Source organism: Lonchura striata, chromosome 1 (assembly GCF_050655825.1).
Source record: "Lonchura striata isolate lonStrDom1 chromosome 1, ASM5065582v1, whole genome shotgun sequence".
Lineage (NCBI taxonomy): Eukaryota > Metazoa > Chordata > Aves > Passeriformes > Estrildidae > Lonchura > Lonchura striata.
Genome location: NC_140703.1, coordinates 1,583,155 through 1,609,240, shown reverse-complemented (window position 1 = coordinate 1,609,240; position 26,086 = coordinate 1,583,155). Strand labels below are relative to the sequence as shown.

At 42.6% G+C, this 26,086-nt stretch overlaps 2 protein-coding genes across 58 annotated transcripts in view; one reads left to right on the top strand and one right to left on the bottom strand.

Moving 5' to 3' along the window:
- ABI3BP (ABI family member 3 binding protein) overlaps nt 1–1,831 on the top strand; it is a 114,729-nt gene extending 112,898 nt beyond the window's left edge. For all 50 annotated transcript variants that reach the window (XM_085588923.1, XM_085588920.1, XM_085588901.1 and 47 more), the window contains one exon: nt 483–1,831. In XM_085588923.1, the coding sequence (XP_085445049.1) occupies nt 483–598 (116 nt within the window). In that variant the 3' untranslated portion in view covers nt 599–1,831. The remainder of the gene's footprint in view (nt 1–482) is intronic.
- Nucleotides 1,832–2,662: 831 nt separating this feature from the next.
- Nucleotides 2,663–24,855, bottom strand: TFG (trafficking from ER to golgi regulator). 8 transcript variants are annotated; one of them, XM_021541409.3, is made up of 9 exons: nt 24,720–24,855; nt 22,363–22,467; nt 20,504–20,712; nt 14,836–14,919; nt 13,813–13,959; nt 12,199–12,366; nt 9,802–9,942; nt 5,759–5,848; nt 2,663–3,332 (listed from the first exon to the last, which is right to left on the bottom strand). In XM_021541409.3, exons 3-9 carry the CDS (start codon nt 20,685–20,687, stop codon nt 3,010–3,012), a joined length of 1,137 nt encoding a protein of 378 aa, XP_021397084.3. In that variant the 5' UTR covers nt 20,688–20,712; nt 22,363–22,467; nt 24,720–24,855; the 3' UTR covers nt 2,663–3,009. The 8 variants fall into 8 exon arrangements, with proteins under 8 accessions (XP_021397084.3, XP_077647042.2, XP_077647041.2 ...); XM_077790916.2 differs by having other exon boundaries at nt 2,663–3,329; XM_077790915.2 differs by having other exon boundaries at nt 22,363–22,443.
- Between the last annotated feature and the right edge of the window lie 1,231 nt (nt 24,856–26,086).

The window sequence follows — 26,086 nt, the reverse complement described above, 5'->3', positions numbered from 1 at the left end:
TCCTCACTTTAATTTGTAACCTCATGTTACTTGTTTAAATGGGAAGCAAGTGTGTCTCAAAGGCAGCAGAGTGAAAGCAGGAGGATGACTGGGATGGGGAGATGCTGTGACCTTTCCCCAGTGGCCGGGTTTTAGGAGGTTCACTGCAGTGTCAAGGCTGCACAGTGGGCACTGTTTGTCACTGTCACAGAGGGCACAGGCTGTACCCAGCCAGCCCCACCCACGGCAGGGTGCTGGGATCTCCAGGGGAGGCAGCTTCACCTCCGCACTGCATCCCAGGCGTTTTAGCTCCGAGTTGGGTTGGCACACTGCAGAGTGCCAGCGGATGTAGGGGCAGCAAGCAGCTCTGCTTGTGGCACGTGGGTTAATGGCTCGGTGACTATTTCAGCCGCTCGCTGAATTGTTAGTAGACTTCTCAGGGAACCAAACCACGGTACTGTCCTGGGAGCTTCATGCGAGCAAAACTCTGTTCTCTTTTCCAGGATTTTTCAGGGCAGTTCGTCAGGAACCGGTCAAGTTTGGGAAGATAGGCGGGGAGACTCAGATTAACTACGTGCGCTGGTACGAGTGTGGCACGTCGATACCTGGCAAGTGGTAGGTGGCACACACGTGTGCACAGGCCCGACTGCCCGGCGCAGGCTGCAGCAGGCAAGGCTCGCGGTGCCCGGCACCGCGGGGTTGTGCCAGTCGAACGCCAATTCTGCCTTCATTGTGTAATAGTGTAGGCTGCTTACTGTAGTTATCCAGTGTTACAAATCTGTGTTTAGAATTAAAAAAACACAGGCTAGGGACGTGTTGTAGGGTAATGTATAGGGAAGCTGGCTCCCTATTCTTGAGGTATGGTTTATATGGTATTTTAAAAGATACGGTGTGTATATTATTTATCACAATGTTGTAATAAATGTTTAAGGCACGGATATGCCAGTGTTGGTCACGGAATGCAATGTGCGTTAGTTTTAAATATTCACTGGTCCTGTAACGTGCCGTAAGTGCCATAAGCTACCCATCCTAATCCATCTGTAACATCTCCCAGTCGTAAATTATAGAAAAGATCCTATAATTTTTAATATCCTGCAGCCAGTAAACTTGAAGCACTTTCTCCTTACACGTACAGTTTATGCTCCTGCCAAAATGCCGAGGTAGGCTGCTGTATGTGCAGCTTTAAATGATCAAGTTCAGTGGGGTTTTCTTCCATGTTTGTTTTCAAATGTTTCAGCCCCAGCCAAAGCCATGCTCAGCCTGTCATTATGGAGTCAGAGCTGCTGCCCGTGAGCCTGGCAGCGGCCAGCAGGGAGGGTCGGTGTTCTCTAATTGAAGTGGACAGGTACATATGTACATGGAATGAAAAAACAAAGCTGGCCTCCACAGCTGGGGTTTTTCAGGAAAATGCAGTTTTCAGAGCCTGACACTTACTGGTTCAAAAGCCAAACGTATGTACCGTGAAAGAGGACTCGGAAAGACAAATTAAAGAGGAAAAAGAATAAACTAGTTATAACAGCATGATCAGGTTTATTTTATTTAAAAAGAAATATTCTGGTTTAAAATAGTTTTCATTGGGGACAAAGGGGAAATATTGATGACTGAACTTTAAAACTGCTTTACAGTTATTTTTATTAAAACCTCTCCCAAAGCTATTTGTTGTACTGCTTGAACATTTATGAACTAAATAAAGAGATGTAGGTTTTTTTAAAGGTGTTATTCATTACCTTACTAATGTATTGAAGAAATATGAACAGGAACTACCAGATCTATGCAGTAGTCATTTATAGAAAATACCTTATAAAGTACATTGCAGGTACACTGTACTCCTAATAAAATATTTTTTAATCAAGTGGTTTTTTCAAGTGTTTTACATTAAAACAAGACTTAGTTTCTGTGGTAAATGCTATTATTCAGAACAAACTGCTTGCTGGAACCAAGCCCCTGTTAAATAGCGTGATGAACATGGGGTGTGTTAGGTGTGAGAGCAGAAATGGTACAGCCACAGCTTACTGAGTAGCTGTGGGCACAGCACTGTTTAAGGATGCTGAAGGTAGGAATATTTTCACTCAGCTTTCTAATTTGTCTTTAGGAGAGCTCAAGCAGTTTGCTCCAGCTTATTTTTTTTTTATTCCCTGCTTAGCTTTACATATTCCTAGAATCTGCAAAATGGAAAATATTAACTGGGAGAATGTTTTGCCCTCTGCTGTACTGTGGTCTACTGACTTCATTACAGCCCTTGATCTGCTTTTTCTTGGCTCAAAATTAAGTCACGAGGATTGCACTCCCAAGTTCCTCTGGGTGGCAAAAAACCTACGGAAAGCTGGGGTTTTTTAAGAGTTATTTTTTAAAGTTTAATTTAAATTTGTTTAAATTTTTAAATAATAAATGAATTCTCTCCCCCACCTTGTTAAAGCAAAATTGGTAAGAGGCTTTGAGCTTTAGGATTGGTTCCTAACGATTTGGTTAAAGAGCCACTTGACAATGACAGCAGACAGCACAAAACCACCCCTTGCTGTGAGAGCCATCTGCAGTGCCAGCACCTTTCCATTTACACACCCAGAAATCTGCTGCTCCTCCTCCAAACTCCAGCACCTCTGCACCCAGCACGCACACCAGTCTTAGCACAGTTGTCCTGTTCTAGCACAGTTGTCCTGTTCTAAAATCAAGATCAGGCATTCAATAGATTCAGGGCTTTTATTAGTTTTTCATGTGAACATTACAATTTATAATACATCATATCTAGTTTGACCTCCAGAATGAATCTAATTTAGTACATCATGGTATTAGTAAAAACAAGCCTGATAAGTGGGCTAAACTTCCAACTAGTATCTTCATATCCTTCAGACAAGGCAAGCTAGAATGTCAATCACTTTACAGACGTTAAAGTAGTGTTTTCCAAAAACCGCCCAGCCCCCAATTAAACTAGGAAGCGAATACAATTTAAAGCAGGACAGGTTTGGTCAGTTCCCTCCCCCCAGCAGAACTGAATCCCCAGGCTCTGGAGTCCGTCGCACGGGTGGCAGGTGTCTAGCGGTAGCCGGGCCCGGGCTGGGCGTAGCCCTGCGGCCCGAAGGGCGGCCGGCTGCGGGCGTAGGGGTTGGGCCCGCTGGGCGGCGGGGTCAGGGTGCTGCCGGGCGGCGGGGTGAAGCCGGGCCGCGGCTGGAAGGAGCCGCTGTAGGCGGCGGGCTGGCTGGCCTGCGTGGTGTAGGGCTGCGGGGCGAAGCCGCCCGCCGCGTACTGCGGCTGCTGCGCCGGCCCCGGGAAGGCGGCCGGGCCCGCGGCGGCCGCCGCGCCGTAGGCCGGGAACTGCTGGCCCTGCTGCGCCGGGGGCTGCTGCTGGCTGTAGCCTGCTGGAAAGGCAGAGAGCGAGGCGGTGAGACGCCGGGGGACCGCGCAAACCTCTCGTTCCCAATGCTCGCAGCGACAAACGCAAAACGATGCGGGAAGCGCACAGCAGGCAAACCAAGCGTGAACCGCGAGTTCGCCTGCCTTTCACACAAGCGCACGGCCGGGGTTTTGGGGCACACCGCGGCAGCACAGCACACTGACAACAGTTACTATGAAACACTCTTCCTGTGACTGACAAGAAATAAAGAAAAAAAAAAAACAACCAAGTAGACTTTTCCTTAATATCATACAAAAAAATAAAGTCTTCACTGGCAAATGAGGCAAAATTCAATCCTTTTCCCAAATAAAACCTCCAAATTAAACCGTCTTGACAATACTCTCAGGGTTTTATATTTAAAAAAAATCACTGGTGAAATCATAGGTGTTTTCAGCTCTTTAGCTTTGAATATTAAAAGGTTATGTAGAACAGAACGCTTTAGCACAAAACTTCCATTTACACGTCCCAAATTTGATTTTTCTGTATAACACTAGCTTCCAAAGGGAATTTCTCTTCTCAGAAATTTTAAAATGGAACAAAGTCCTTTCACGAAGAAATAGCTACTTTTATCCATCATGAAACACACCTGCAGCTACTTGCAATGAAACCTCTCCAGTGACTGGAATCCTGTCAGCATTAAACACCAGACACACAAATTATTAAAAGTGCACAGCCCTAAATGGAAAGAGTAAGGGTAAGAATGCACTGCAGTAAACTCACCTTGAAACTGGGATCAAAATTTACTCATGAGACAAACCTCTGAAGGGTCCATTTTTACACCCATGTATAAATAGCCACTGTTGCCTAGTAGATCTACAAGAATGGGAAGGTATCCTGCTCTTGGGGAGACATGAGTTTGAAAGGAGACAATACTCATGAGAACTAAAGCAACACAAACAAAAAGATCCTGTGACTCAGCATCTCCAAAGGCTGCTGTCAATAGGTCTTCAAAGCAAACTCTGTTTCTTAACATTAATTCTGAACTAAGTTATGACAAACAGAGGTGCCCCATTAAGTTTCTGGTGGCATTTCATTCATACTTGACAATGATGTTGGAAAGCAAAACTCACATTGCACTACAGCTTTCAGAGGAATATCAGTAATATAATGGATTAGATGATGATAGGATATGTCTAGAAAGCAGATTGGAATTCCTTTGTTTCCTCACTCAATTTTTAAGCCTAGAGTGTCAAACAGACCCTTCTACTTCCAACAGCCTTGCTACTTCTGAAATTATATCCGAGTACATCTATCTCTGTATTCTAATTACAAATGTGGGGGAAAGAAATCTGCAGAGAACAGAATACCATTTAGACACTCAAACCAACGAGCTCACACAGTGCACAGCAACAGGGTCTGAGGCACAAACCTTTAGTCCAAGTATTCTAGGGTTCTTATCCATGCTAAGCATGGAATTTCTTCGTGAGCTCTGCAAATCTTCTCATCTATATAAAAAGTGATGCACTCCCACTGTGCACCAAGAAAAGGTCACACTGGCTCTGAGTCACTTAATGAGAGTCTTTTCTTTAGTTTTGGGAGGATTTTTTAAAACAAGGAATGATAAATGCTTTGTATCATTTTCTAAAATTATTAAACAAAATGCAATTTGTTACAGAATGTACTCTTACAGGTTCATCCCTAAACCTCATCTGGATTATCATTCCTATCATACATTATGCATTCCTAGATGCCAGCTGCTCCCAAAGGAACTGAAAGTTCTGAGGTCGTTTATTTTGGGTATACCCTAAAGCCAGCTTTTCATATTTCACTGCACATACTGTACATAAACCTCTAGTGCACTAAAATATTCTTCTGCTGAAATTCTATTGGTACCTTTGCTTACGGTATCAGCAAAATCAGAAACTAAAAAAGAAAAACTATCACTTGAAAGTGTCTCTGGGATTTACAGTATGTCTGTTAGCCAAAGATTTACTGAATGACAGCTACAGTGTTTACACCAGTACATTTTGGACACGGAAATCATTCTAGACGCAGGAAACAGGGGCCATCTTTAGACACCCTTGATATTTAAGAGGCTAAATTGGGATGTTTAGTCACTTGCTAGAATCCCATGACTGCAGAATATAATCCTGAAGGCTCTCACCCTTCAGGTGATTCATTTTGCCTGCCTTTCTAACAAGGCATTCTGCTGATTAGTAATGAGGTCTGCCTTTGGTCACAGTGAAGTCGGGCTGAACTTTGACTACATATTAACAACATAAATACTCTCTTCCTGACAATTTCTGATTCGTGCCAGTTCCCATAAGGAACGCAGGCATCTGGGCAGCTGAGCACCCTGACCTGCCCCACAGGGTCAGGAACTGAAGCGTGGCAGGCTCAGGCCCTGCAGGAAAGGGCCTGCAGCTGAGCTGCTGCTGCAGAGCTGCTTACCTGGGTACTGCACGCCGTACTGCTGCTGGGGCTGAGCCTGCGGCTGCTGAGCAGGGTAACCAGGCTGCTGGTACTGCTGATACATCTGACCTAGGGATTAAAAACGCATTTCGTTGAAGCCCAGTACCCTGGTGCATTACAGTGAATGATACCCTGACAGTTCAAGATCACAGAAACAAAGCCAGTGACATCAAAGTACAGATTTTAGTTTCTGAAACATGCTGTTCTGACTAAATTAAGTTTATCTAAAGAGTTATGTGAGGCTTACTATTGCATATTTTCACAGGCTGCCAGAATCTATGCACCTTAGTTAGCGCCACTGTGGTGGGTAACAGACCAGGAGTCTTTAAACATCTTCATAACTGCTCCAGAACCTACACTGTAAATTAAAGTACTTCAGAAGTTAAACATATCCTCTGAATGTCCATTTAGATTAGCTTTTTAAGACCATTTCTGCAACCAAGTACTGTAAGCAAGTGGTACATTATTTATGCTGACCACATTTTCCAGATAAGACATCCATCTCTTAGCATTGCCAAGTTTTCTTAAGAGACCCAGTGGTATACACCCAAAGCAAAAATAAAACCATATATTCTTAAGCTTGGTAGTCCAAGTCAGTGTTTATTTTTCCTACATTCACTGTTTTCAACTTCTTAGCCAGAAGAGGCAGAATATTTGTTTACACAACCTATGGGTCCTATGGAGGCTTTATGCTTCTGCTGTTTTTACAATCTAGAAAGTCACAGTCAAAGAACAAAATCAATTATCTGCCAAAACTAAAGCTTAGCTGAACTGAAGCAGACATGGAAACTTTACTATTATGAAGTGTTACTGTACTATTATTCATTCTGCAAAGATCAGCAGACTGTATAAATAGACTGTAAACTCTATGTTTGGAGCTGCACAAAGTCAAAAGCAACTCGACTCTGCTCCAGTTTCCCCCAGACAGACCCCTTTTTAAAGTAATTCCTTATTTCTTCTTTTGCCTGTATTATTTACAGCTGAAAGTAACAATATTTTATATTCACAGTAAGGTGTTTAGAATACTTTATACTGATGCAGCCACTTAAAATATTATTTGGTGTGCAATTATTGTAGGACGATGAGAGTGCAAAACACAAGGTTTGATGAGAATTTAAGCCTGATATCTTGATAATTAAGAATTAGAAACTCACAAAGTTCTCTTTCTGAAGCTCATTTGACATGGGGAAGTTCTGGGAGAATAACCAGCAGGCTGCCTATTTTGGGATAGTTTGCTACAGGCTAACAGAGAGACCACACTGGCACCTGCTGGAAATCCCAGGTAAAGGGACAGCAAAGAAACAGCATGGAGTTTTACCAAAGCTTTCTGAGAAGGCTTGCTGTCTTCTCCAGGGCTGAGGTATTAGTGAGGAACAGAGAGGTGCTCCAGTGCCATTTAAGAAAACAATCTTAATTTACAGCCATGAATACAGGCAGGGATACTCTGGGCCCTCAGACACAGGGTCTTTTCTTTCCCTGGATTTTTATTCTGAAAAATAGACGAGCTACAGCATTGATGTCTGGTTTTGTACTTAGCAGTGCTTATTGCAGTGAGGGGTCTGCCAGCATTTACCATTGTTCCCATGCACTGAAAAAGACTTTTAATCTGATTCAGAATATAGACCATTTACATATATTCTCACAACATTCTTTGCCCTAGAAAATCATGAAGTGTTTTTGGGACTGAGATTTCACATGTATTTCAGCAAAGACTAAAAAAGCATCCACATCTGTATATTGCTTCTTGTGTGTGCTCAGGACTGAATTTAGTGATAGAAAAGCAGAGGCCACAAGACACAGCACTGTACTAGAACATCTTTCCTGGATCGATTTAATTCAAATTAGTGAATGCTGAAAAATCCTCAAGGGAGGCAGCTCTTCAGTAGTATCAGTGCACAGAAGTGAGGTGGCTTGATATTCACACATAACAACTTAATAACCAATCATAATCACCACAGCATGCGCGGGCAGAGAAAGCCATTAATAAACAAACCCTGATTCACCAGAATGACTGACACATGATTGACATCACCAGTTTACTTATATCTTCAAAATACTGGGAAAGGGTGTGGAGGAAGCAGAGCTTGGGGAATTTTGGGGTTTTTATAAAGTGAACTAATAGTTTCAAATTAGTTCCAAAACTAGTTTCTAACAGAAACTTCTGTTCACCAGCAATGCCATTCATGTGATTCCATCCTGTTGAAAACCTAACAATCAAAACCTATCCAAAGTTCTGGCTGGGTTATGGCTCTGTGGGGACAGCACAAGCCCCCAAATTACCACTGCACTGAGGTAACCTCAGCAAAATATAGAAAACTACTCCGTATTTCGAAGAAAAGTCTTTGAACACTTTGGAATAAAATTGATAATTACACTTACATTACCCAGCTTTGGTGAGAGACTGCTGCTTACCACATACATACCACCACGCACAGCATAAGCAATGTATTTCTAATTTCTAATGAACAAGGACAAAAGTTACTTCTGATCTCTTCCCAAAGACTGAACCACAGAATGAAGAAAATATAATCAATACTTAAAAGATTGCAGTAGAAATATTAAAAGCTACATAAAACTACGGATCAAACCCTTTATAATTAGTACTGTTGCACTATACTTTCCTTGATCCAAATTTAGAAGAATCACTACATCTACTCTGATACATGAGCCTAGATAACATCCCTCCCCAAACAAGGTGAGTTTTACTGAAACAAATACTTTCCCCCTTCCCTGGTGCTAGCAGCCATACCAGATTCCAAGCTAGTGTTGCTAGTGCTTTTAAGTGTTTCACCAAGCTAGTGTTGCTAGTGCTTTTAAGTGTTTCACTTCTTTGCTTCAGTTCCAGTTTAACAGCAACACTTAAAACTTCTTACCTTACTCATAAAACTCACTCATAAAAGGCGAGTTCAGTAGCTGAGAATATGGTTTCTGAACATTAAGTTTTCTGGCTGCCAACAGAAGAACCTGGATCCCCTTTTTACAAAAGTAACTTTTATACATAAACACCAAACTGCTCTATCTTTAAGCTACAAAGATGTCTCTTGCTATGTTATAACACTCGACTAATAAGCAACAAAAGGCTGAAAGCAGCAAAAGTGTTTCATAAGCTCCACTTCAACCAACAGTATTCATACCTCCTTAAATATTGTACATAAGTACCAGCAGTTCAAATACTGTGCTCAATTAAAATATTACTTATTCTCTTCAGGCAAGACAATCCAAGTGACTATGGATACTGTGATCACCATCTCACACTTGTCTGAGCATTACATCAGTAAAGCAAGCATCAGGGGGCTCTCACTTGTGGCCTACACCAGCACAGAAACAATTTTATATTATTCTTCATATGGAGGAAGGAGTAACAAAACAGGACATTTCACAGACAGTTTAATCCAGAAGTGTGAAGGTCTAAGGCTCAGCGCACTTAGAAAATAGCGCCAGAAAAAATGATACCCAAATGTAGGAAACCTCAGAATAGGCAAATTTTGAGAAGTTAAATAACATTTTAAGGGCATAGTGCAAACAGATCTGAATAAAGTTAAGGTCTTAACTCTGGTTAAGACCTTAACTTTAAAGGGGAGCCAGCTGAGCTCTCAGGAGTCATAAGGAACTACTACATTTAAGATGGTTAGCCCACACAAAAAGGAAGCAGTAAAATACTAGCTCTAGTCTGTTAGATAGAAATTGTGATTAAAAAACAGTTTTAATACATAGTAGACAAGTCCACAAGCTGTTAGTTGAGTGAAAGCTTGACACAACATACAGTGTTTGACATGAGCACAGATGCAAGCAGAAAACAGTACCATGAAAATTCTCTCGTGTTACACCACCCGCCCGTTCAAACAGAGCCACTGCTCCACCTGCTGTTTCTGTATGCAGCAGCACGGGCAGCGAGCACGAAAGCTGCTCTGCCTAGGGCACACATGGATTTGCAGTCTGGAATCCACTCTGGGTCTGCTAATTGAAGGCAGGATCAGACACCATCCTTCACGTCCTGGACAGCAGAAAAGCACTCTGCTTACCTTCCACCTGCCCCGTCTGTGGCTGTGTGCTGGGGTAGGGCGGCTGCTGTGCCTGAACCCCAGGGGGGTGGGCTGCAGAAGAGGAGGAAGCGATGCTGTCCGGCGTTCCTGATCGCTCCTCTGCAGGGGCACTGGGTGGTCCTAGAGGAGCAAGAACAAAATACAGTATGTGAAATGAAGACCGAGTTGGAATTAAAAAATTCTAATTCAAGATCCCTCCCTTGCAATGTTTTGAACATTTTTTCCACTTCAAATTTACATGTGTGTCATACCCAAGCTAAAATTAAATGTATATTTGCACTTGAAAATACTGGGGAGGGGGGGCAGGCAGAGGGGGCAGAATTTTCTGCCTCTCTCTAGGCCACTCAGATTTCATCGTTCTGAGGAACCTGACTCATTTGTGAGATAAAACCCTTCATGACAGCACATATTTTCAACAGCTTCAAGTGTTAACCTTGCACACACACACACACACACACACACACACACACTGTTTGGACACAACATGCACTTACCTATTTTTTCTTATCTGGAGGAAAGGTAAAAGGTTGCATGGAACTATCCAAATGGTTAAGCGTCTTACTGTAAAACACATGGACCAGGCTACAAAGTGTTTTACTGATAGCCAAGCAGCATGTGAACAGAAAACCTCCAAAGAGGTGTTAAAACCACACTCCCAGACAGGACATGGCAGGCTTTAGTCTAAAAGCAATTGTCTGCTCTGCTAATTCTGAAAATATTCCAGCTGACACTCAAAGACAGCATGAAAACTGGGAATTCAAATTTTCTCTACATTAGTAAGAAGTTCTGAAACACACATGTGAACAAATATAATATACTACAATTTAATGCAAAGTATTTTGTTAGAAACAAGGGAGCTTAAACCTGGATCTTTCCAACTGTATGAATGCTAAGAGACACTAATTTCAAATACAGGCTTTAAGTTAAGCACAAGTACTAGAACTGCAATTTTAAGACAGTTATACATCTCCAATTTTAAGACAGTTATATTTATACAATATAAATATGCACCAAACAAGTCCCTAATTGTGTTTTCATGTTAACTGTATTAGGGGAAAGATCTGTCTACTACTTGATTCACATTTATATACATAACTGCAGGATTACAGCTTTAGAAATGGGATTTCTTATACCCTGCTTAAATGGTCCTCTGTGGAATTCTTTGTACATTCAAAGAATGATCAAGTAATTGCACTGTCTCGGAAGAATTATGGAGACACAAATACTGAAATATCACCGATGAAAATATTAACTGACACTGACAAAACCACTCATTCAAAAATTAACTCGAATTTTCTGCAAGTTGTGCTTCACTTGCTATTGCTCACTTCAAGTTTTCAAGTACCATCTGGTTTGTGAAAGAACCCAGAATGTGCCATGGAGGAAGAGGTCACACAGTCAGCCTAGTCCACAGACCTGTACTTCATATTGAACTTAGCCACTGTCTGTGGGTACAACTTTAGATCCTGCACAGTCACAACCAGTGCAGACCTATTCCTTTTACTCCACACTTTTGCCATGGCAGGCATGCTGGAGGAACAACCTCCAGTTCCTACTGGTTTCCTCATCTGTATCATTACTTCACACAACATATAAAACTCACTTGCTCTGGAGACGAGAGTACACAGCAAATCCTGTTAGCCAACAGCAGTTTCATTCTCATGTTTCAGTGAACATTTAAACCTTGCCAGGCCCACGCAGGTTCTGTGCAAAATCACTTCCCTAAGCTCTGCATCACACTCCTTATCACATTCTACATTGCTTTTCTAGCTTCATTTATCCTGTCTCAAGTTGACAGCAGTTTAGTATAATCAGTTTTCATACACTTAGCATTCTATTACTAGGGCCAGCAGTCCTTCAGCTCTTCAAAAATAAATATAATACAGACAAGTATGTTATTCCTTTCTGTTAACAGTGAAAAAGTTGATTCTATTTACTTCTAAAATGAAACAGAGAAAAGGTGGGATCGTATAACACATTCTGAATGACCCAAGCAGCAAAAGCACAAGCCGAAAACACGAACTGCAAGATCAAACCTTAAAGCAGAGCAGCAAGTTCTACTATCACTGGCAGATACCAATTAAGTTAGTCCACACAATAGCTTTAAGTAATTCAAATTTTTAAAAATGAAGCCATTTTGTACTCCAAGCTAAAACACAATGCTAAAATCAACAGTAGCATTTCAATATTTTGTATACAAAAGTTAGCACATAGATACAACACCTTAACATAGCAAGTTTTAGAATTCTGAAAAGACATAGTGAACACAGAACACAGCTTAATACATCCAGCATACAAATGCTTTGTCACAAATCAAAACTGGAGCAATTGATTATGAAAAGGCTTAGCTTTCCTTTTCACCAGCCACATCCTTACCTGACACCTGATCATCTGTCAAGCCAAAGGCTGACATGACATTCTTGCTGATTTCATCCTGGTTCTTTAGCGGATCGAATGCAGACATGCTCGCTGCTATAACTTGAGTGGATGGCTTAACATTAGCGTCAGCAGCAGCAGGCTTTTCGTCCCTACCATCTACAGCATCTACAAAGCAAAACGCCAGTTACCAGCTCTCCAGAACTGAAACAGCAGCACACACACACACTGCACTCCAGCACCCGCAACACCACAGCTGGGGCTTTAGAAATGTAGCTGCTCAAATGTGCATGGTAGAGTAACAGTGAAGAATCACTGATGTAGCTGAAACTGGGATGGATCACAAAGCTTAGGTTTCTTTCACGGTTACCTAAAGACACACTAACACTGTGGACTATTAGAGTAATAGATCATGTGTTCTGAAAGTCAAAGGCACAAAGCTCCCGCTTCAAACAAATGATTTGCCCACAAAGAATTCAAAATTAGGAAAACATACTGGATAGCTCCAATTTATTATGGTGTTTTATCATCTGCAGTTTCTGGTTTGTACTCTACCTTTCTCCACTAATTTTTCCTAAGCTGACAGTTGAAGTTGAGATCTTTGCAACTGTACACATCAAATTGATCAGAAATGCCTTACCTAATACTGCCACATTTTCTGTTAAAAGCAAGGAACTACAGATAGATACAGACTGGCTAGTTTTGTTTACACTCTTAGATCATCACTCTAACTTCCTTCCAAATAGTTTGTAACCAGAATCCATGGTATTCAACTGAAATTACTAATTGCATATATTGTAGAACAGGGCTGAGATTTTTTTAAGCAACAAAAGCAGTAAAATTTCAAAGTGCAAATACAAAAGCAACATTTAAAAGGCAGGCTGATGTTCTCAGTTCACCTCTTTACTCAGAGCACTGTACTTAATGACTTTGTCTAATTATTTCCTGTGTCCAGCTTACCTAAACTCTGTAGTTAAGTACACAGAGATACAATATTTGCAGTACAACTGCCCTAAGCTAGATCAATACCTTGAAATGGTAAGAAGACTTTCTTTCCCATTTTGCCCTCCTCCAAAAATCCTTTCCCACCCCTACCTGCACCCTCATGCTGCTTACCCTGAGACAGCTCTGATGCTGGTCTGAACGCAAAAAATGTAGATTCAATTTCCTAACCTGGCAAAAAAAGTGGATATAATTTTTGCTGAATTCTCTTCTTACTGTTTTAGTGAATCAAACTCGCTTAGCAACACAAGATAAGCACCAGAGCTAGCCCAAAGTAAGCAGAGGGACTACTCAACTGCGAGCAAGAACTCTTCAGCAACAAACTATTAATTTGGCTAAAAGCTCTCTCAAGGCATTGCTGGAGTTCACAGGTGTTAGTTACAGTGTTTTTGTACATTGCAACAAATCCTTGGATTCTGAAGTTCATTCCTAAGTTAGTTCAGGGTTTTACTCCAGATACATCAAACAAAAATTCTGTCTCTGAAACAACTAAATCATTAAAAATTAAGTTCTGGGCCACCAAGCAACAATTAAGAATGATCCATGTTTCACTCTGTTAAACAGCACACCACTCTGCAAATCAAAGCAAACAACTCTTTGCCAGCTGCCTACCACTCTCAGGCAGATTAGTGGAAAGCCCTGGTTCCGCTGGCGGCTCTAAACAGTCCAGCAAACGATTGACTTTATTGCGAAGTTCTATCAGCTCTCGGCGCAGGTACTTCACCTGGTTGGATTCTAGGGGTCTTGGTTGTCCATTCACTGCAAAACACCAAACAGATAAACTTAAGACTGTAGTAACATCCACTTAAAGATGAGCAAAAGAATTCCAACTTTTACTTGCTTGTAGCATCATCACCCTTTGTCGAGTTTAAAGTGACAAAGTTTAGTCCACACAGACTGAACTCATTCTAGAGCTTACTGTTCCTTTAATATAATCTCAGTTCAGCAAAAGCTGCAGTATCAAAGCAAAGTCCACAGTAAGTGTCTGCACTGTTTACTCATTTCCCTGAATATACCCTGATGATGCAGGCTCTGGAAAGCTGTCCCTTTAGAACTAACACAGTCCATACAACACCGCTGCAATTTATCAATAAGGTCAGTGTCCAAGTTAAAGGCTTGGAACTACATGCTGAGTTACCTATGGTAGTCTGAAAATAAAGAACTTTTACACAAAGGCTAAAGGATAAACGTTAACATCTGTTCAACTCCAAGCAACTAACACTAGTTTGGAGCAGTGTACCACTGTAAGTGTCAGCTTCAAATCCTCATGCACCTGAGAAGAAAACCCCACAAATGCTAGAGTGGAAGAGAACATGGAAAAAAAGAGCACTAACGGAGAAAGAACCACTGATCACATGTATATGCACACATGTCAAATATTTTAATGCTTTTTACACTTCAAGCAAGTGTAAAAAGCAGTAATTTCCGCTTCCACTAAGTTTGAAAGCGCCATGAAAAACATCAAGAAAAATAGATATTATGTATTAACTCAGCAGTACCAACTTACTGATTGCATTTTCTTCACCTTCTGAGGTGACAAACTGAAGTATTTTGTACCTCTCAGTGAAGTCCACTGCCTAAATTTTAATAAATATTATTAGAAATAAATAGAAAAATACAGTCTTCTATACTTACCAAACAATGTCAGCTTAAGTATCCTACTGCATTGAATTGCAAAGGAGAGATCTGAGCTATCAAAAATTGTTATAAGATCTCCATCTGAAAAGAACAAGAAAAAGTTACATTAAAATCACAGCCTATGACTACTGAGCTTCACATCAGTAGTGTTCCTTCATTACTCAAAATAACCTTCCTATCTGATTGGGAAGTCACTAAGAAAAAATGTTTATTATTTTACTGCAAGAATCAGTGTGCAGAGAAACTGTGCACAGAAGGTCAGACAGAAGCATGAATGGCTCCAAAAGGGAGTCTTCTGACATTAGGCTTTGGTGTTCCATCTAGTTCATCATTCTTTTATGTTTACATAGAGGATGAAATATTAGAGCTAAGAATCCATGAAGTCCAACACCAGGAAGAATGATGCCACCAGTTAAAAGTGAAATGCCTATGCCAAAGTGGCTCCAGAACCATGCTGCTCATGAACAGACAAAAGTCAGATAAACAGCACAAGTCAAACCCAATTCAATTTTTAAAAACCAATATAAATTTTCAAATGTCTAGAACACTTCCTCAGGTTACATTCAGAACATGAGTTGCAAGACTATTACCATTCCCTTGCTGACAAAGTTCATGTGTAGAAGTGAATAGTAAAGATCTCTCTCAACTTTAACACACAAATAAGTATGAAGACACGAAGACACCAAAATAGTTGGAAGAAAACTTCTCTCAAACAGGAATTTTACACAAAGTCACAACTCTTAGTCGTGGATTTCTTCCATGTCACATGTCAGAGGATCCTAATGAACTCGCACATTGCCATCTGTCACAGGTACTATATGAGACCTGGATGGGATAATTTATTCTTAAGATACAAAGGGCTATGCACAAAGCACTGATCACCTTTAATCATATTAATTTTCAAAAGAGATACCAAGTTGCCATTAAGTCTGGTCTCTCACAATTTCAAGTTGAGTCGAGGAAAGCTGCGTTAACATCTTTGCTTACTCAACAAAATCACAACTAAAACAAGACTATTGTCTTTGCAGGACAGATTTTCTGGTGCTTAACATGTTCAACAGGTTATTCATAGCTTAAATGAACCCAAGCAAGCAGTGCAAAGAGTGGGAGCACATTATCAGGAAAACCTGTACTGGCACAAGGGATTGCAGGAACGCTTCCTGCCCGAGCAGTTTGATAACTGAAAACTGAGGTGAAACACCAGATAGTGACGTTTCACCTTGAAAAGCAACAGTGTTTAGATAAATGCTATGCAGCTGGAACAAAGCCAACTCCAGGCTGCCCCTGTTCCTCCACAAAACACTGTAGCAAGGGGTCTCTCCAGACAGACACAGGAACATGTTTTCTGTTACAGGTTACTGCCTAAAAATTCTCAGTGTATATAAATTCCTTACACGCTGGTGACAAGGGCAAACTGTATTTTTATGGTAAAAAATTTCAAATTAATGTTTCAGTATGAAGAATAATAAAACACAGGATATCAAGTCAAAAACAGAATCTGAAAAACTACACATTCTAATTTTATCATCCCTGACTACAAGTAACTCCTCTGCAAAGGAAGGTTCTCTAAGTAAGTACTAGTAATAACACCTCACCGTGCCTGTCAGTCTTCAAATACGGTGCTTTCTAACAAAATTAAGCTACAAACACTAATATAGTGATAGCATATAAAATAGTTTTCAAGCTTTCCTGAAAGAAATACTGTTGCCTCCCAAGATTTTTTATGTTCCTGTTTTCACTTTCACAATCTCAAAAGGCATCTGTCGATAGCAGCATCAGTCATGGATTCTCTGAGTAGAGACTGGAAAGTCCACACAAACAAGGGCTCCAAACCCCACCAGGCAGCCTGTTCCAGTGACACACTGCCCTCCTGGCCAAAACTCATGCTCAGCCTCTCAAACTGCATTTTTTGGCTGCTGCCATCTGGTGCTACTGCAAATTGCTCACATTCAATGGTCACTGCAACTCCTTTTCCACTGGCTCTGCCCCCAGCCCCCTCTTCTGCAGCACACTGAATAAGCCTTGCTCCCTCCAATGCTCCCTGAAGGCCACCTGCACAAAGCCCCTCCCTATCCTCACCACACCCTGCTGCACCCCTCTGCAGCTTTTCCAAGTTCTTTTTGTCCTGGGGTGCACACATTAAAAGGGAGCACAGCCACGCAGCCTCACTGGTGCCACCTCGCCAGTGCCAGGAAGAGGAGGATCAGTGTCCCTGATGATCCATAACAGGACTTGAACAATCAGACTTTATCAAAGTTAAACAGCTCTTTTTTTGCTTTGGCAGTAAAGAGGGGTGTGATGAGGTGTGTGCTCCCTCCAACTCAACAGTTTCTCCAGCTTTTCAGTACCTTTCCTAAATGCTGATACCAAAATCCACTTATAATTTCTTCTCTTAGCTGTCCACAACATCGGCAAACCATCCTTTGATGCTCTTCTGTCATACCAGTCAACGCTCACATTCACTACCTGAACAAAGATGCATGTTCTAAACAGTCTATCCTGCACCGTGAAATGAAAATGCACACCAATACACGTGGCTTAAATGGATTAATGTCACCTAAAAGAACTAGGATCATTCCATCTTAATTCTCCCTCACCTACTTTAACCTTTAGGTTGAAGGCATTAAGAGTAATGAAGAAATTTTTTATTTTAAATTGATAGCAGAAAACAAAAGACTGAGAAGTACCACGTACAAAATCTTGTTAGATGCATAAAGTCAGTTCTATGATTCCTATTGACAGCCATCAATTTATTATCCGAGTATAGACTAGGATTCATATAATGTATATGTCAAGCCATAAAAGTGTCTGACAATTTAAGTATGTTAGATATAGCAAAAAACCTCTTCATCTTAAGGAATGCCAATGAAGCTTAATTCCTGTTACCATGACACAGACAGAATTACACAATGTCAATTATTGTTGGTTGAAAAATAAAACAGTCTTTCCTTTATTTTCCTTTCTAATCTTGTTATTTCAGGAGTTTATCTTTCTCAGTTTTACAAGGGACACTGCTTTCCCTCTCTACAATTTCCCATGTACCACAATCTCTGCTATGCCAATTCTAACTTTTTTCTTTCTATAAACTAGCGACTCCCTTAAACTAACCACTGGGCTGCGAGTTATTTCAGCATTAATGCTGCATCACCGTGATGTATTTCAACCTTCATGACATTAGAAATCTGACTCATTCCTTCACCCTTCCAGCTGTTTCCTCATCTACTAAGCTTCATTATCTACTAGACTTATCCACCCTTGTATTTCTTATTGTTTTTATTTGTTTTTGTTTTATTTATTTATTTATTTGTTAACAGTAGTGATGATCAGCTACCCTACAGTTCCCAGCAGTGATGCTCGGTTACCATAACATACACCAAAATCACAGTGAATAGCAGTACATCCTGTGTGGTGGGTTAACCCTGGCTGGATGCCAGGGACCCACCAAAGCCACTCCATCATTCCCCTCCACAAGTGGCCAGGGCAGAGAACATAGAGTGAAAGAATAAGATATGAGGTAAGAACAGGGAGAGATCACAAATCAATTACCTTCATGAGCAAAACAAGCTCGACTTGGGAAAGTTACCTGAATTTATTACCAATCAAAATCGGAGTAGGATAATTCAACTTTCAAGCCCTTCTTCCTTTGCAGCTCTATCTCTTCCTCTCCCAGTGGTGCAGGGGCACAGAGAATGAAGGTTATGGTTTCTACCACTGCTCAGACAGAGGAGTCCTTCCCCTGCTCCAGCCTGGGGTCCCTCCCATGGGAGAATCCTCCACAAACTTCTCCAATGTGAGTGCATCCCATTAGCAACAGTCCTCCCAGAACTGCTCTAACGAGGGTCACTTTTCCATTGAGTGCTGCTCCAGCATGGGCCCCCCACAGGGTCACAAGTCCCACCAGGAACACCTGCTTGAGCATGAGCTCCTCTCTCCATGGGTCCTGCCAGGAACCTGTTTCAGCACAGGCCTCCCACAGGGTCACAGCCTCTTCTCAGGCATCCAGCTGCTGTGGTGTAAGGCTCCTCCAGAGGCTGCACCTCCATGGACCTCCATGAGCTGTGTGGACACATTTTGCCTCACCATGGGAATCTCTGCTCTGCTGCCTGGAGCACCTCCTGCCTGCCTTCTCCACTGACCTTGGCGTCTGCAGAACAATTCCTCTAACAGATTCTTGCTCCTCTCTTCTCCGGCCAAAACTGCATCTGTGCCATAACTTTTTTTTTTCCTTTTTAAATATGTTACCACAGAGGCATTACCACTACATCTGAGTGACTTGGCCAGTGGCAGGTCTGTCCTGGAGCTGCCTGGCTTTGGGCTCCCCTGTAGCCCCCCCTCCACTACCAAAACCTGGCCATGCAAACCAAATACAGTTCTGAGACAAAGAAAACTAGAAGTGAAAGCAGGAAAGTCTCTAGACTGTGAAAGACAACCAAAGAATGAAACTGTCATTACTGTCTCCACCATACACCATTATCTTAGTTTGAATAAAACAGAGTAATATACACCAAAAACCCTAGAAGACCATACTTAAAGCAGAGGTAAGAATGCAAAAAAGCCAAAGTAACTCAATTTCATCTAATGAAAAAGCACCTAGTCTCCTTTCACCTTTCTCATTTCAGAAAGGAAAAAAAATGTGGTAAGAAGGAAAACCAAAACCACCACAAATCCACTGAGCTCCCTCTCACTAGAGATCAAGACCTACACTACTTACAATTTTGATAAGCAGCAACTCAAAAACTTTATGAACCTCAAAAACATGTCTCGGGGTTCTTCAAAGTGAAATTTTATTGCTTAGATATATGAACAAAAGTTGACATTTTAGGCAGCACTAATGTTTCCTAGGGCTATTCGGAGAAATGAACCTGAATGCTTCAGTAACATGGCACTTTTTACTGTGCAACAGCATAATCATCAGTCTTTAAGAGGCTTTGGATTTTATCACTTAATTCCAAGTTTCATTTTATGAACACCATCCCTCTGTCCCAAATTAAGTAACTTATCCATTCCTCATTGACATTCAAAGAGAAAAATCCCTCCAATCACAACTTTCTCTATGCATCTCAAATAGGGCTCTCCTTATTCTGTGGAAGTCCTTAAGGTTATGTTTGTTTTAACACTAATGATCAATATTTTCTTTGGAACAACCAATGTGCAACAGAGTCAAATGGTCCCAGAGAGAAAGGGTAACTTTTAATGCATATTTCAAGTTAAAATTATTTTTCTAATCTTTACTGATGGAGAAAAACAATCAAGAACTACTACCACATAGATCAAGTTTTCTGTCTTATAAGAACTTGTGTTAGGTCATAAATGTTTATTCTCTTTACACCTTCAAAACCACTGAAAACTCAAAAAAATGATTAAATGAATGAACAGAAGAAAAACCTTCAGTTTCTTGCAACAGCAAAAGCTGCACTTTCAGAGAGAAAAAACTGAGGAAATATTTCAGGGAAAAAATGGAGGAAATGATGTTAAGAGAGCATAACAGGAGATAATGAAATACAGCTTCTATTGTCTGACCAAATAGATTTCACAAGAAATCACTTGCATTTGCTCATGACATTGGACAATTCTAAAAGGTGAATGTCAAAGCTTCTATCCATAGATAAACCATATCAGAGCAACAGTAGTCAACTAAACCTCAACAGCAGTAATTAAACCTTACCTTCATCTTTATATTTTATTGTGACTTCATCATTGCTCAGAAGTTTTCCTCTAAAAACTCTTTGCATCATTAGCACCAATTCATCATAAGTGATATCTTCATTATGAATAGGGATTCTCCTAATATCTTCCCCAAGCTGAGCTTTGATGATCAGCTTCCCACTTAAGTCCAGCTGCCCATTCATGGTGGATTCCTTATCACCTGCAGACCTGTTAGCAGCAAAACATTAAGAACATTTCAGAAAACTGAACTGGTAATTATTGTAATATCTATTTTATCATCATCTATCTGATGACAGTTCTGAAGCTTTACATTATCATCTAATTGGATTATTTTACATGCCCCCCCTTATTATGAAAAAGAACAAATGGCTTTTTTTTCATGTAAGAAAAGACTGCCAGAACAAATATCTCAAAGATTGCAGGTTCTACAGTGGCTTTACTAAGGGGATCAAGCTGAATCATGTAGCATTTCCTGAACAAATAAGTGCATGGCTAAACATTGGTTTTATCACATGGATGATCCGAACTCACTGAGTGTTCCTCTTCAGAAAAGAAGATACACATTTTTTTTAATTTTTGGAAATTTTGGTTGGGGTATTTTAACCAAGATTTTAGACTTTTAAAAGCAGCTCAAGAGACCACACGTTAGCTATTCGTTGGGCTCAACACATGGTCAGGACAGTCTGTTACTCTCAATGTTTTAAGAGATGAGCAACTGCTCTGAGTAGGAAGTGCAACAAAGTCATCTTGTGTCCCAGCAGCACACAGCATATACTCTGTTATATCTTTAACATTTTATGCAAGAAAATTTTAAAATTACCACTTTGTATTAATAATCTCAAATTTAAAAGCACAAAGGCTTTACATTTAAAAATCTGAAACTACAGCAGAGTTACTCAAAAGAGGAATGGAGGGGGAAAAAAACACAAAAAGAGAGCCAGGTAGTTAGTCAAATGTCCCCTCCTCTTTTCACCGTTCTGGACAGGGCCAAAGCAATAGATCTGGAATGAGGAGCAACTAAAGAAGCAGTTATCTTAACATCTGAAATACAATTACAGGAGATCTTAAAACGTAGGCAGCCCATATCAAAATCAAGATTTCTGAAGCCCCATGCAGGCAGGCATGTTGTTTATTCTCTTTCACAAGAACTCTCAGAGATATGCAGATATTTTTCCTTTACCTTTGAGGATGTCATAACACAGTGCCTTATGAGAATAATGAATTTTGCTATAGTCAGTCTATTTTAAAGTACTGCACTGAAAATTCTCTGCTACCAGAAACAAGGCAATCAGCTAAAGCCTTTAATACATTCCTTGATGCACCTCTATATATTTAACTCCACTGTTTCAGTGACAATATTTTGCATTAAAAAGATGGAGTATAATGCTATCTTTAGACTGCAATTAAATTTCTGGGGGTGTTGGTAATTAACTTAATGCAAATCAGAGATTTCAGGCAAAGCCCTTTGTTTAGCCCAAAAAGATACAAGCAATTATTGAACAAAACTCACTCTCCTCATCACACGTAAGACGAGGTAGATGGATACAGCCTAATTGCAGGGAAAAGGGACCAGCAATTAACACAGCTATGCTGCTGCTGAGGCACTGTGATGAAACTGTGAGGTTTATAGTATTGTTAATGCTCACTAATGCAATCTTCGGGTTTTGCAACAGGAGTCTTGACTGCAGGCACATCAACCCAGCCTAATTAACTTTAAATTAGATTTAAAAGCATACAATTTTTGCACAAGTTGGTTGGTAGTTGAGATTTTTTTAATTTAAGCATTAAAAAATAAAACAGTATCGACCCACAGGTTTCCTTTCATTTCCTTTCCAAAAAATATACGTTTATCATTACCTTATCTGTCTTAGTGATGCTGGATTATTGGACAGTTTTCCCACCTCACTTCAGGACACAGTGAGGGTAAGCCGCCATGCACTGTCAATGCCAGAGAACAGTAAGCTGCATCAGAAAATAAACATATTTACAGTCACACTTCCCTAGAATGACACAATTCACATCCATCTTTCACTTCAGAACATCTTGGTGAATATACTCCATTTTAAAAGCCCTTGCTTTATCCATAATGTAACAATCAGATTTACACTTTTGAGTATTGTAGAATTTGCATTGATCTAAAAGAGATCTTGAACAAGACTTACAATTTTGTAATAGAAGATTATTTTTTTTAATTTTCTAATGGCATGTAGGAATTCCTAACAGGAATGTATTCCTTTCCAGGACTAAGATCAAGAGATGATTTGGCATACAGAACAGTCCAATAGGGAACACACGTGGCTCCTCCCTCTGACCCCATGGGTGAACCCTCCTGGCAACTCCTCTCTTTCACATGCACAGCCAATTTCAAAAATCCATAATCTGATTTTTAGATGTTTCACTGCTAACCAGAGAAAAAAAGTAGGTTCCCCTCTATTCACATAAAGCTGGGCTTCCCAGCTCTCCTCTTTCAACTCAACTGGAAGCAAACTGGAACATACAGGACGAAGGCAGAGAACAAGCAAACCCCAGAGAAGACACAGAGGTACTCTCTGGTTCTCAAAGGCTGGCAGCTGCTTCCCTCATCCTGAGTATGCAGTGCTCCTCTTTAAAAAGGATTGTTCCTGTTTCTGACAGTGACAGACTGCTGTGACACGCTAAGCAGGGGAACAGGAAGAGACTACTTTTCTGCTGCCTCACTCATGTTTTATGAAAGGAGTAAGGCATGAGGATAGTGCCCCTTTCACCCCAGAGCTGCTACAGCTCCAGGTACGTTTACTGCACTGGACAAATACAGATAAGGCATGGAAGAGTGGTTGAACCAAAGAGTTCATTTAGCTACCCCCTCACATTGTTTAAGCGTTAGTCTGGCCAGTGGTTTTGCTTCTTCAGCATTACAACATATGCTACTCAGAAACTGCTAACAGTAAGAATTGAACCTCATCTCTATGTCCTAAACATAGACACATTTTGGTGGACACAGCTGAACTCCTGTGGCCTTTCAACAGATTGAATGTATCGTTCATTTCTTTGTGCAAGGAAAGGAGCTACTGTAATGCCTTATTTAGCAGCATTACCCACAGAAACCTGCTATCCATCACTGACTACGAAAAGGTAGCAGAATAAATGCACTTTTTCTTGGTCTAGCTGTTCTCCACTCTGCTTGAAGGTGTCCAGATTTAAAGACACAGATTCTAAACATTGCAGCTGCTTGCAGCTGTTACAGAAAACTGTGTGAAATACTGAAATTGCTGAATTACACAGCACTGAAGCTTCTTCCCTCACTGTGACACAGCTGAATGGATGACTCCATTGAGATGGTTCTATGGAGAACACATCCAGAATGCACACTAATGAGCTTTTTAACAAAATCAGTGTCTACTTTCCTGGGCCGGGGAGGAACCAACCAACCAAAAAACATTTATGTCTCCGTCTTTCAGACTACAGACTGCTTCCCGTAAGAATCACACTGACATCTTTCTAACCTTCCTGGTGTACACTGGCATTTTGCAGGTACAGCCCTTTCCTCCCGGCTCACTTTCCATTCACATCATGCACTGATCTAAGTGCTGCATGGGGACAGGGATTGCCCAACCCGGCCCAGTCACTTCAGGATCCCCTCTGAAAGCGGCATCTCAGGACCATGCTGTATCTCACTACCCTCTTTGCACAGCAGCAAGAAAAACAGCCTTTCCCAGGCGAGGGAAAGACAGGCATTCCTGCCGCAATCTTTTCTGTCAAACAGGGCTAAGCATCAGGGTGCCGCCGACAGGAACACGAGCAAGCAGGACGGGACAGAGCCACGACTTCTCCCAGGACAAGCGCGGGGAGCAGAAGGGAGAAGAGCTCTTTTCGGTTTTCTGCCGCTGCCGTACGGGCAGGCCCGGCCCGAAGGGGAGCAGAGATCACAGCCGGTCCCGGCCCGGCAGTGAGGGCCGGCAGCCCCGCAGGAGGGCGGCCGGGCGCCCTCGGCCGCGGGGCCGTGCGGAGCCCGCGACCCGCCCGCCGGGCCCTCAGCCGCGGCCGCCCCGCGCCCTCAGCCGCGGCCGGCGGCACGCCAGGGGTCTCCCGGCCGCTCCGCCAGGGGCCGCGCCGCCCGCCGCCCCGGGAACGGCGGGGCCGGGGAGGGGGCGGCCGGCTGGCCCCGGCCCGAGCTGCCCCTCTGTCCCTCCTTCCCGCCGCTCCCGCACGCGGTGCAGCAGCCCCAGCTCTCTTACGGTGGCTTCTCCGCCGTCCCGCCGGTGCAGCCGCCCCGAGCAGCGCCGCGCGAGCCGGCACGGCCGCCGCCGCCCGTACGTGGCAGGGCAGAGAGGAGCGGCCGCAGCGAGGCCGGGCCTGCCCAGCCGCGCCTGCGCGCTGCGCCCGCGGGGCGCCCCGCCCGGCACGGCGGCCGCGCCTGCCCGCCCGCCCGCCCGCGCTCCGCCTCAGCGCGTCCGGCCGGATTCCGCCTTGGCCTCCGCAGCCTGGCGGTGCTCGGGGAGGAACGGGGCCGTAAAATTCCCCTGGGCTTGTTAGACGCCCGTACACAGCAGCATTCATCCTCGAATGGTCCCGTCCGGGCACTGGTTACTCCCGCGGCCGCGCGCACCCTCACAGCCTCTCACGCTGCCTTGCGGTCAGAGCTTGTCCCCAAAAAACATGGATCTGCAGCGAGGCTCCTGAGATTTGTCAATGGGAGATGCGGGAATGGATCCCTAAGGGTGCCTCTCCCAGAGCTGCTGGAGCTGGAGGACACTCGTGGATATTTGGGGTTTCTGGTTTAGCCTGTCCCAGAGATGCTGGAAGTGGAGAATACACAGGGATATTTGGGGTTTCTGGTTTAGCCTGTCCCAAAGATGCTGGTTTAGCCTGTCCCAGAGATGCTGGAAGTGGAGAATACACAGGGATATTTGGGGTTTCTGGTTTAGCCTGTCCCAGAGCTCCTGGCACCGGAGGACACTCGGGGATATTTGGGATTTCTGCTGCCCGTTCTAGTTTAGCCTGTCCTAGAGCTGCTGGAGCTGGAGGATACACAGGGGTAGTTGGGGTTTCTGCTGCCCGTTCTGGTTTAGCCTGTCCCAGAGATGCTGGACGTGGAGGAGCTGGAGGACACTCAGGGATATTTGGGGTTTCTGGTTTAGCCTGTCCCAGAGATGCTGGAGCTGGAGGACACTCAGGGGTAGTTGGGGTTTGTGGTTCAGCCTGTCCCAGAGATACTGGAAGTGGAGGACACTCAGGGATATCTGGGGTTTCTGGTTTAGCCTGTCCCAGAGATGCTGGAAGTGGAGGAGCTGGAGGACACTCAGGGGTAGTTGGGGTTTCTGGTTTAGCCTGTCCCAGAGATGCTGGAAGTGGAGGACACTCGTGGATATTTCTGGTTCAGCCTGTCCCAGAGCCCCTGGCACTGGAGGACACTCAGGGGTAGTTGGGGTTTCTGGTTTAGCCTGTCCCAGAGATGCTGGTTTAGCCTGTCCCAGAGATGCTGGAAGTGGAGGAGCTGGAGGACACTCAGGGGTAGTTGGGGTTTCTGGTTTAGCCTGTCCCAGAGATGCTGGAAGTGGAGGACACTCGTGGATATTTCTGGTTCAGCCTGTCCCAGAGCCCC

What these genes read in the sequence shown, in the direction of transcription:
- TFG (XM_021541409.3), bottom strand. Translation starts at nt 20,687, where the DNA reads ATGAATGGGCAGCTGGACTTAAGTGGGAAGCTGATCATCAAAGCTCAG. An exon ending in ACTTAAGCTGACATTGTTTG is followed by an intron (nt 13,960 to 14,835) that starts GTAAGTATAGAA and finishes GGTGTTTTGCAG; the next exon opens with TGAATGGACAACCAAGACCC. An exon ending in CACTAATCTGCCTGAGAGTG is followed by an intron (nt 12,367 to 13,812) that starts GTAGGCAGCTGG and finishes TTTGCTTTGTAG; the next exon opens with ATGCTGTAGATGGTAGGGAC.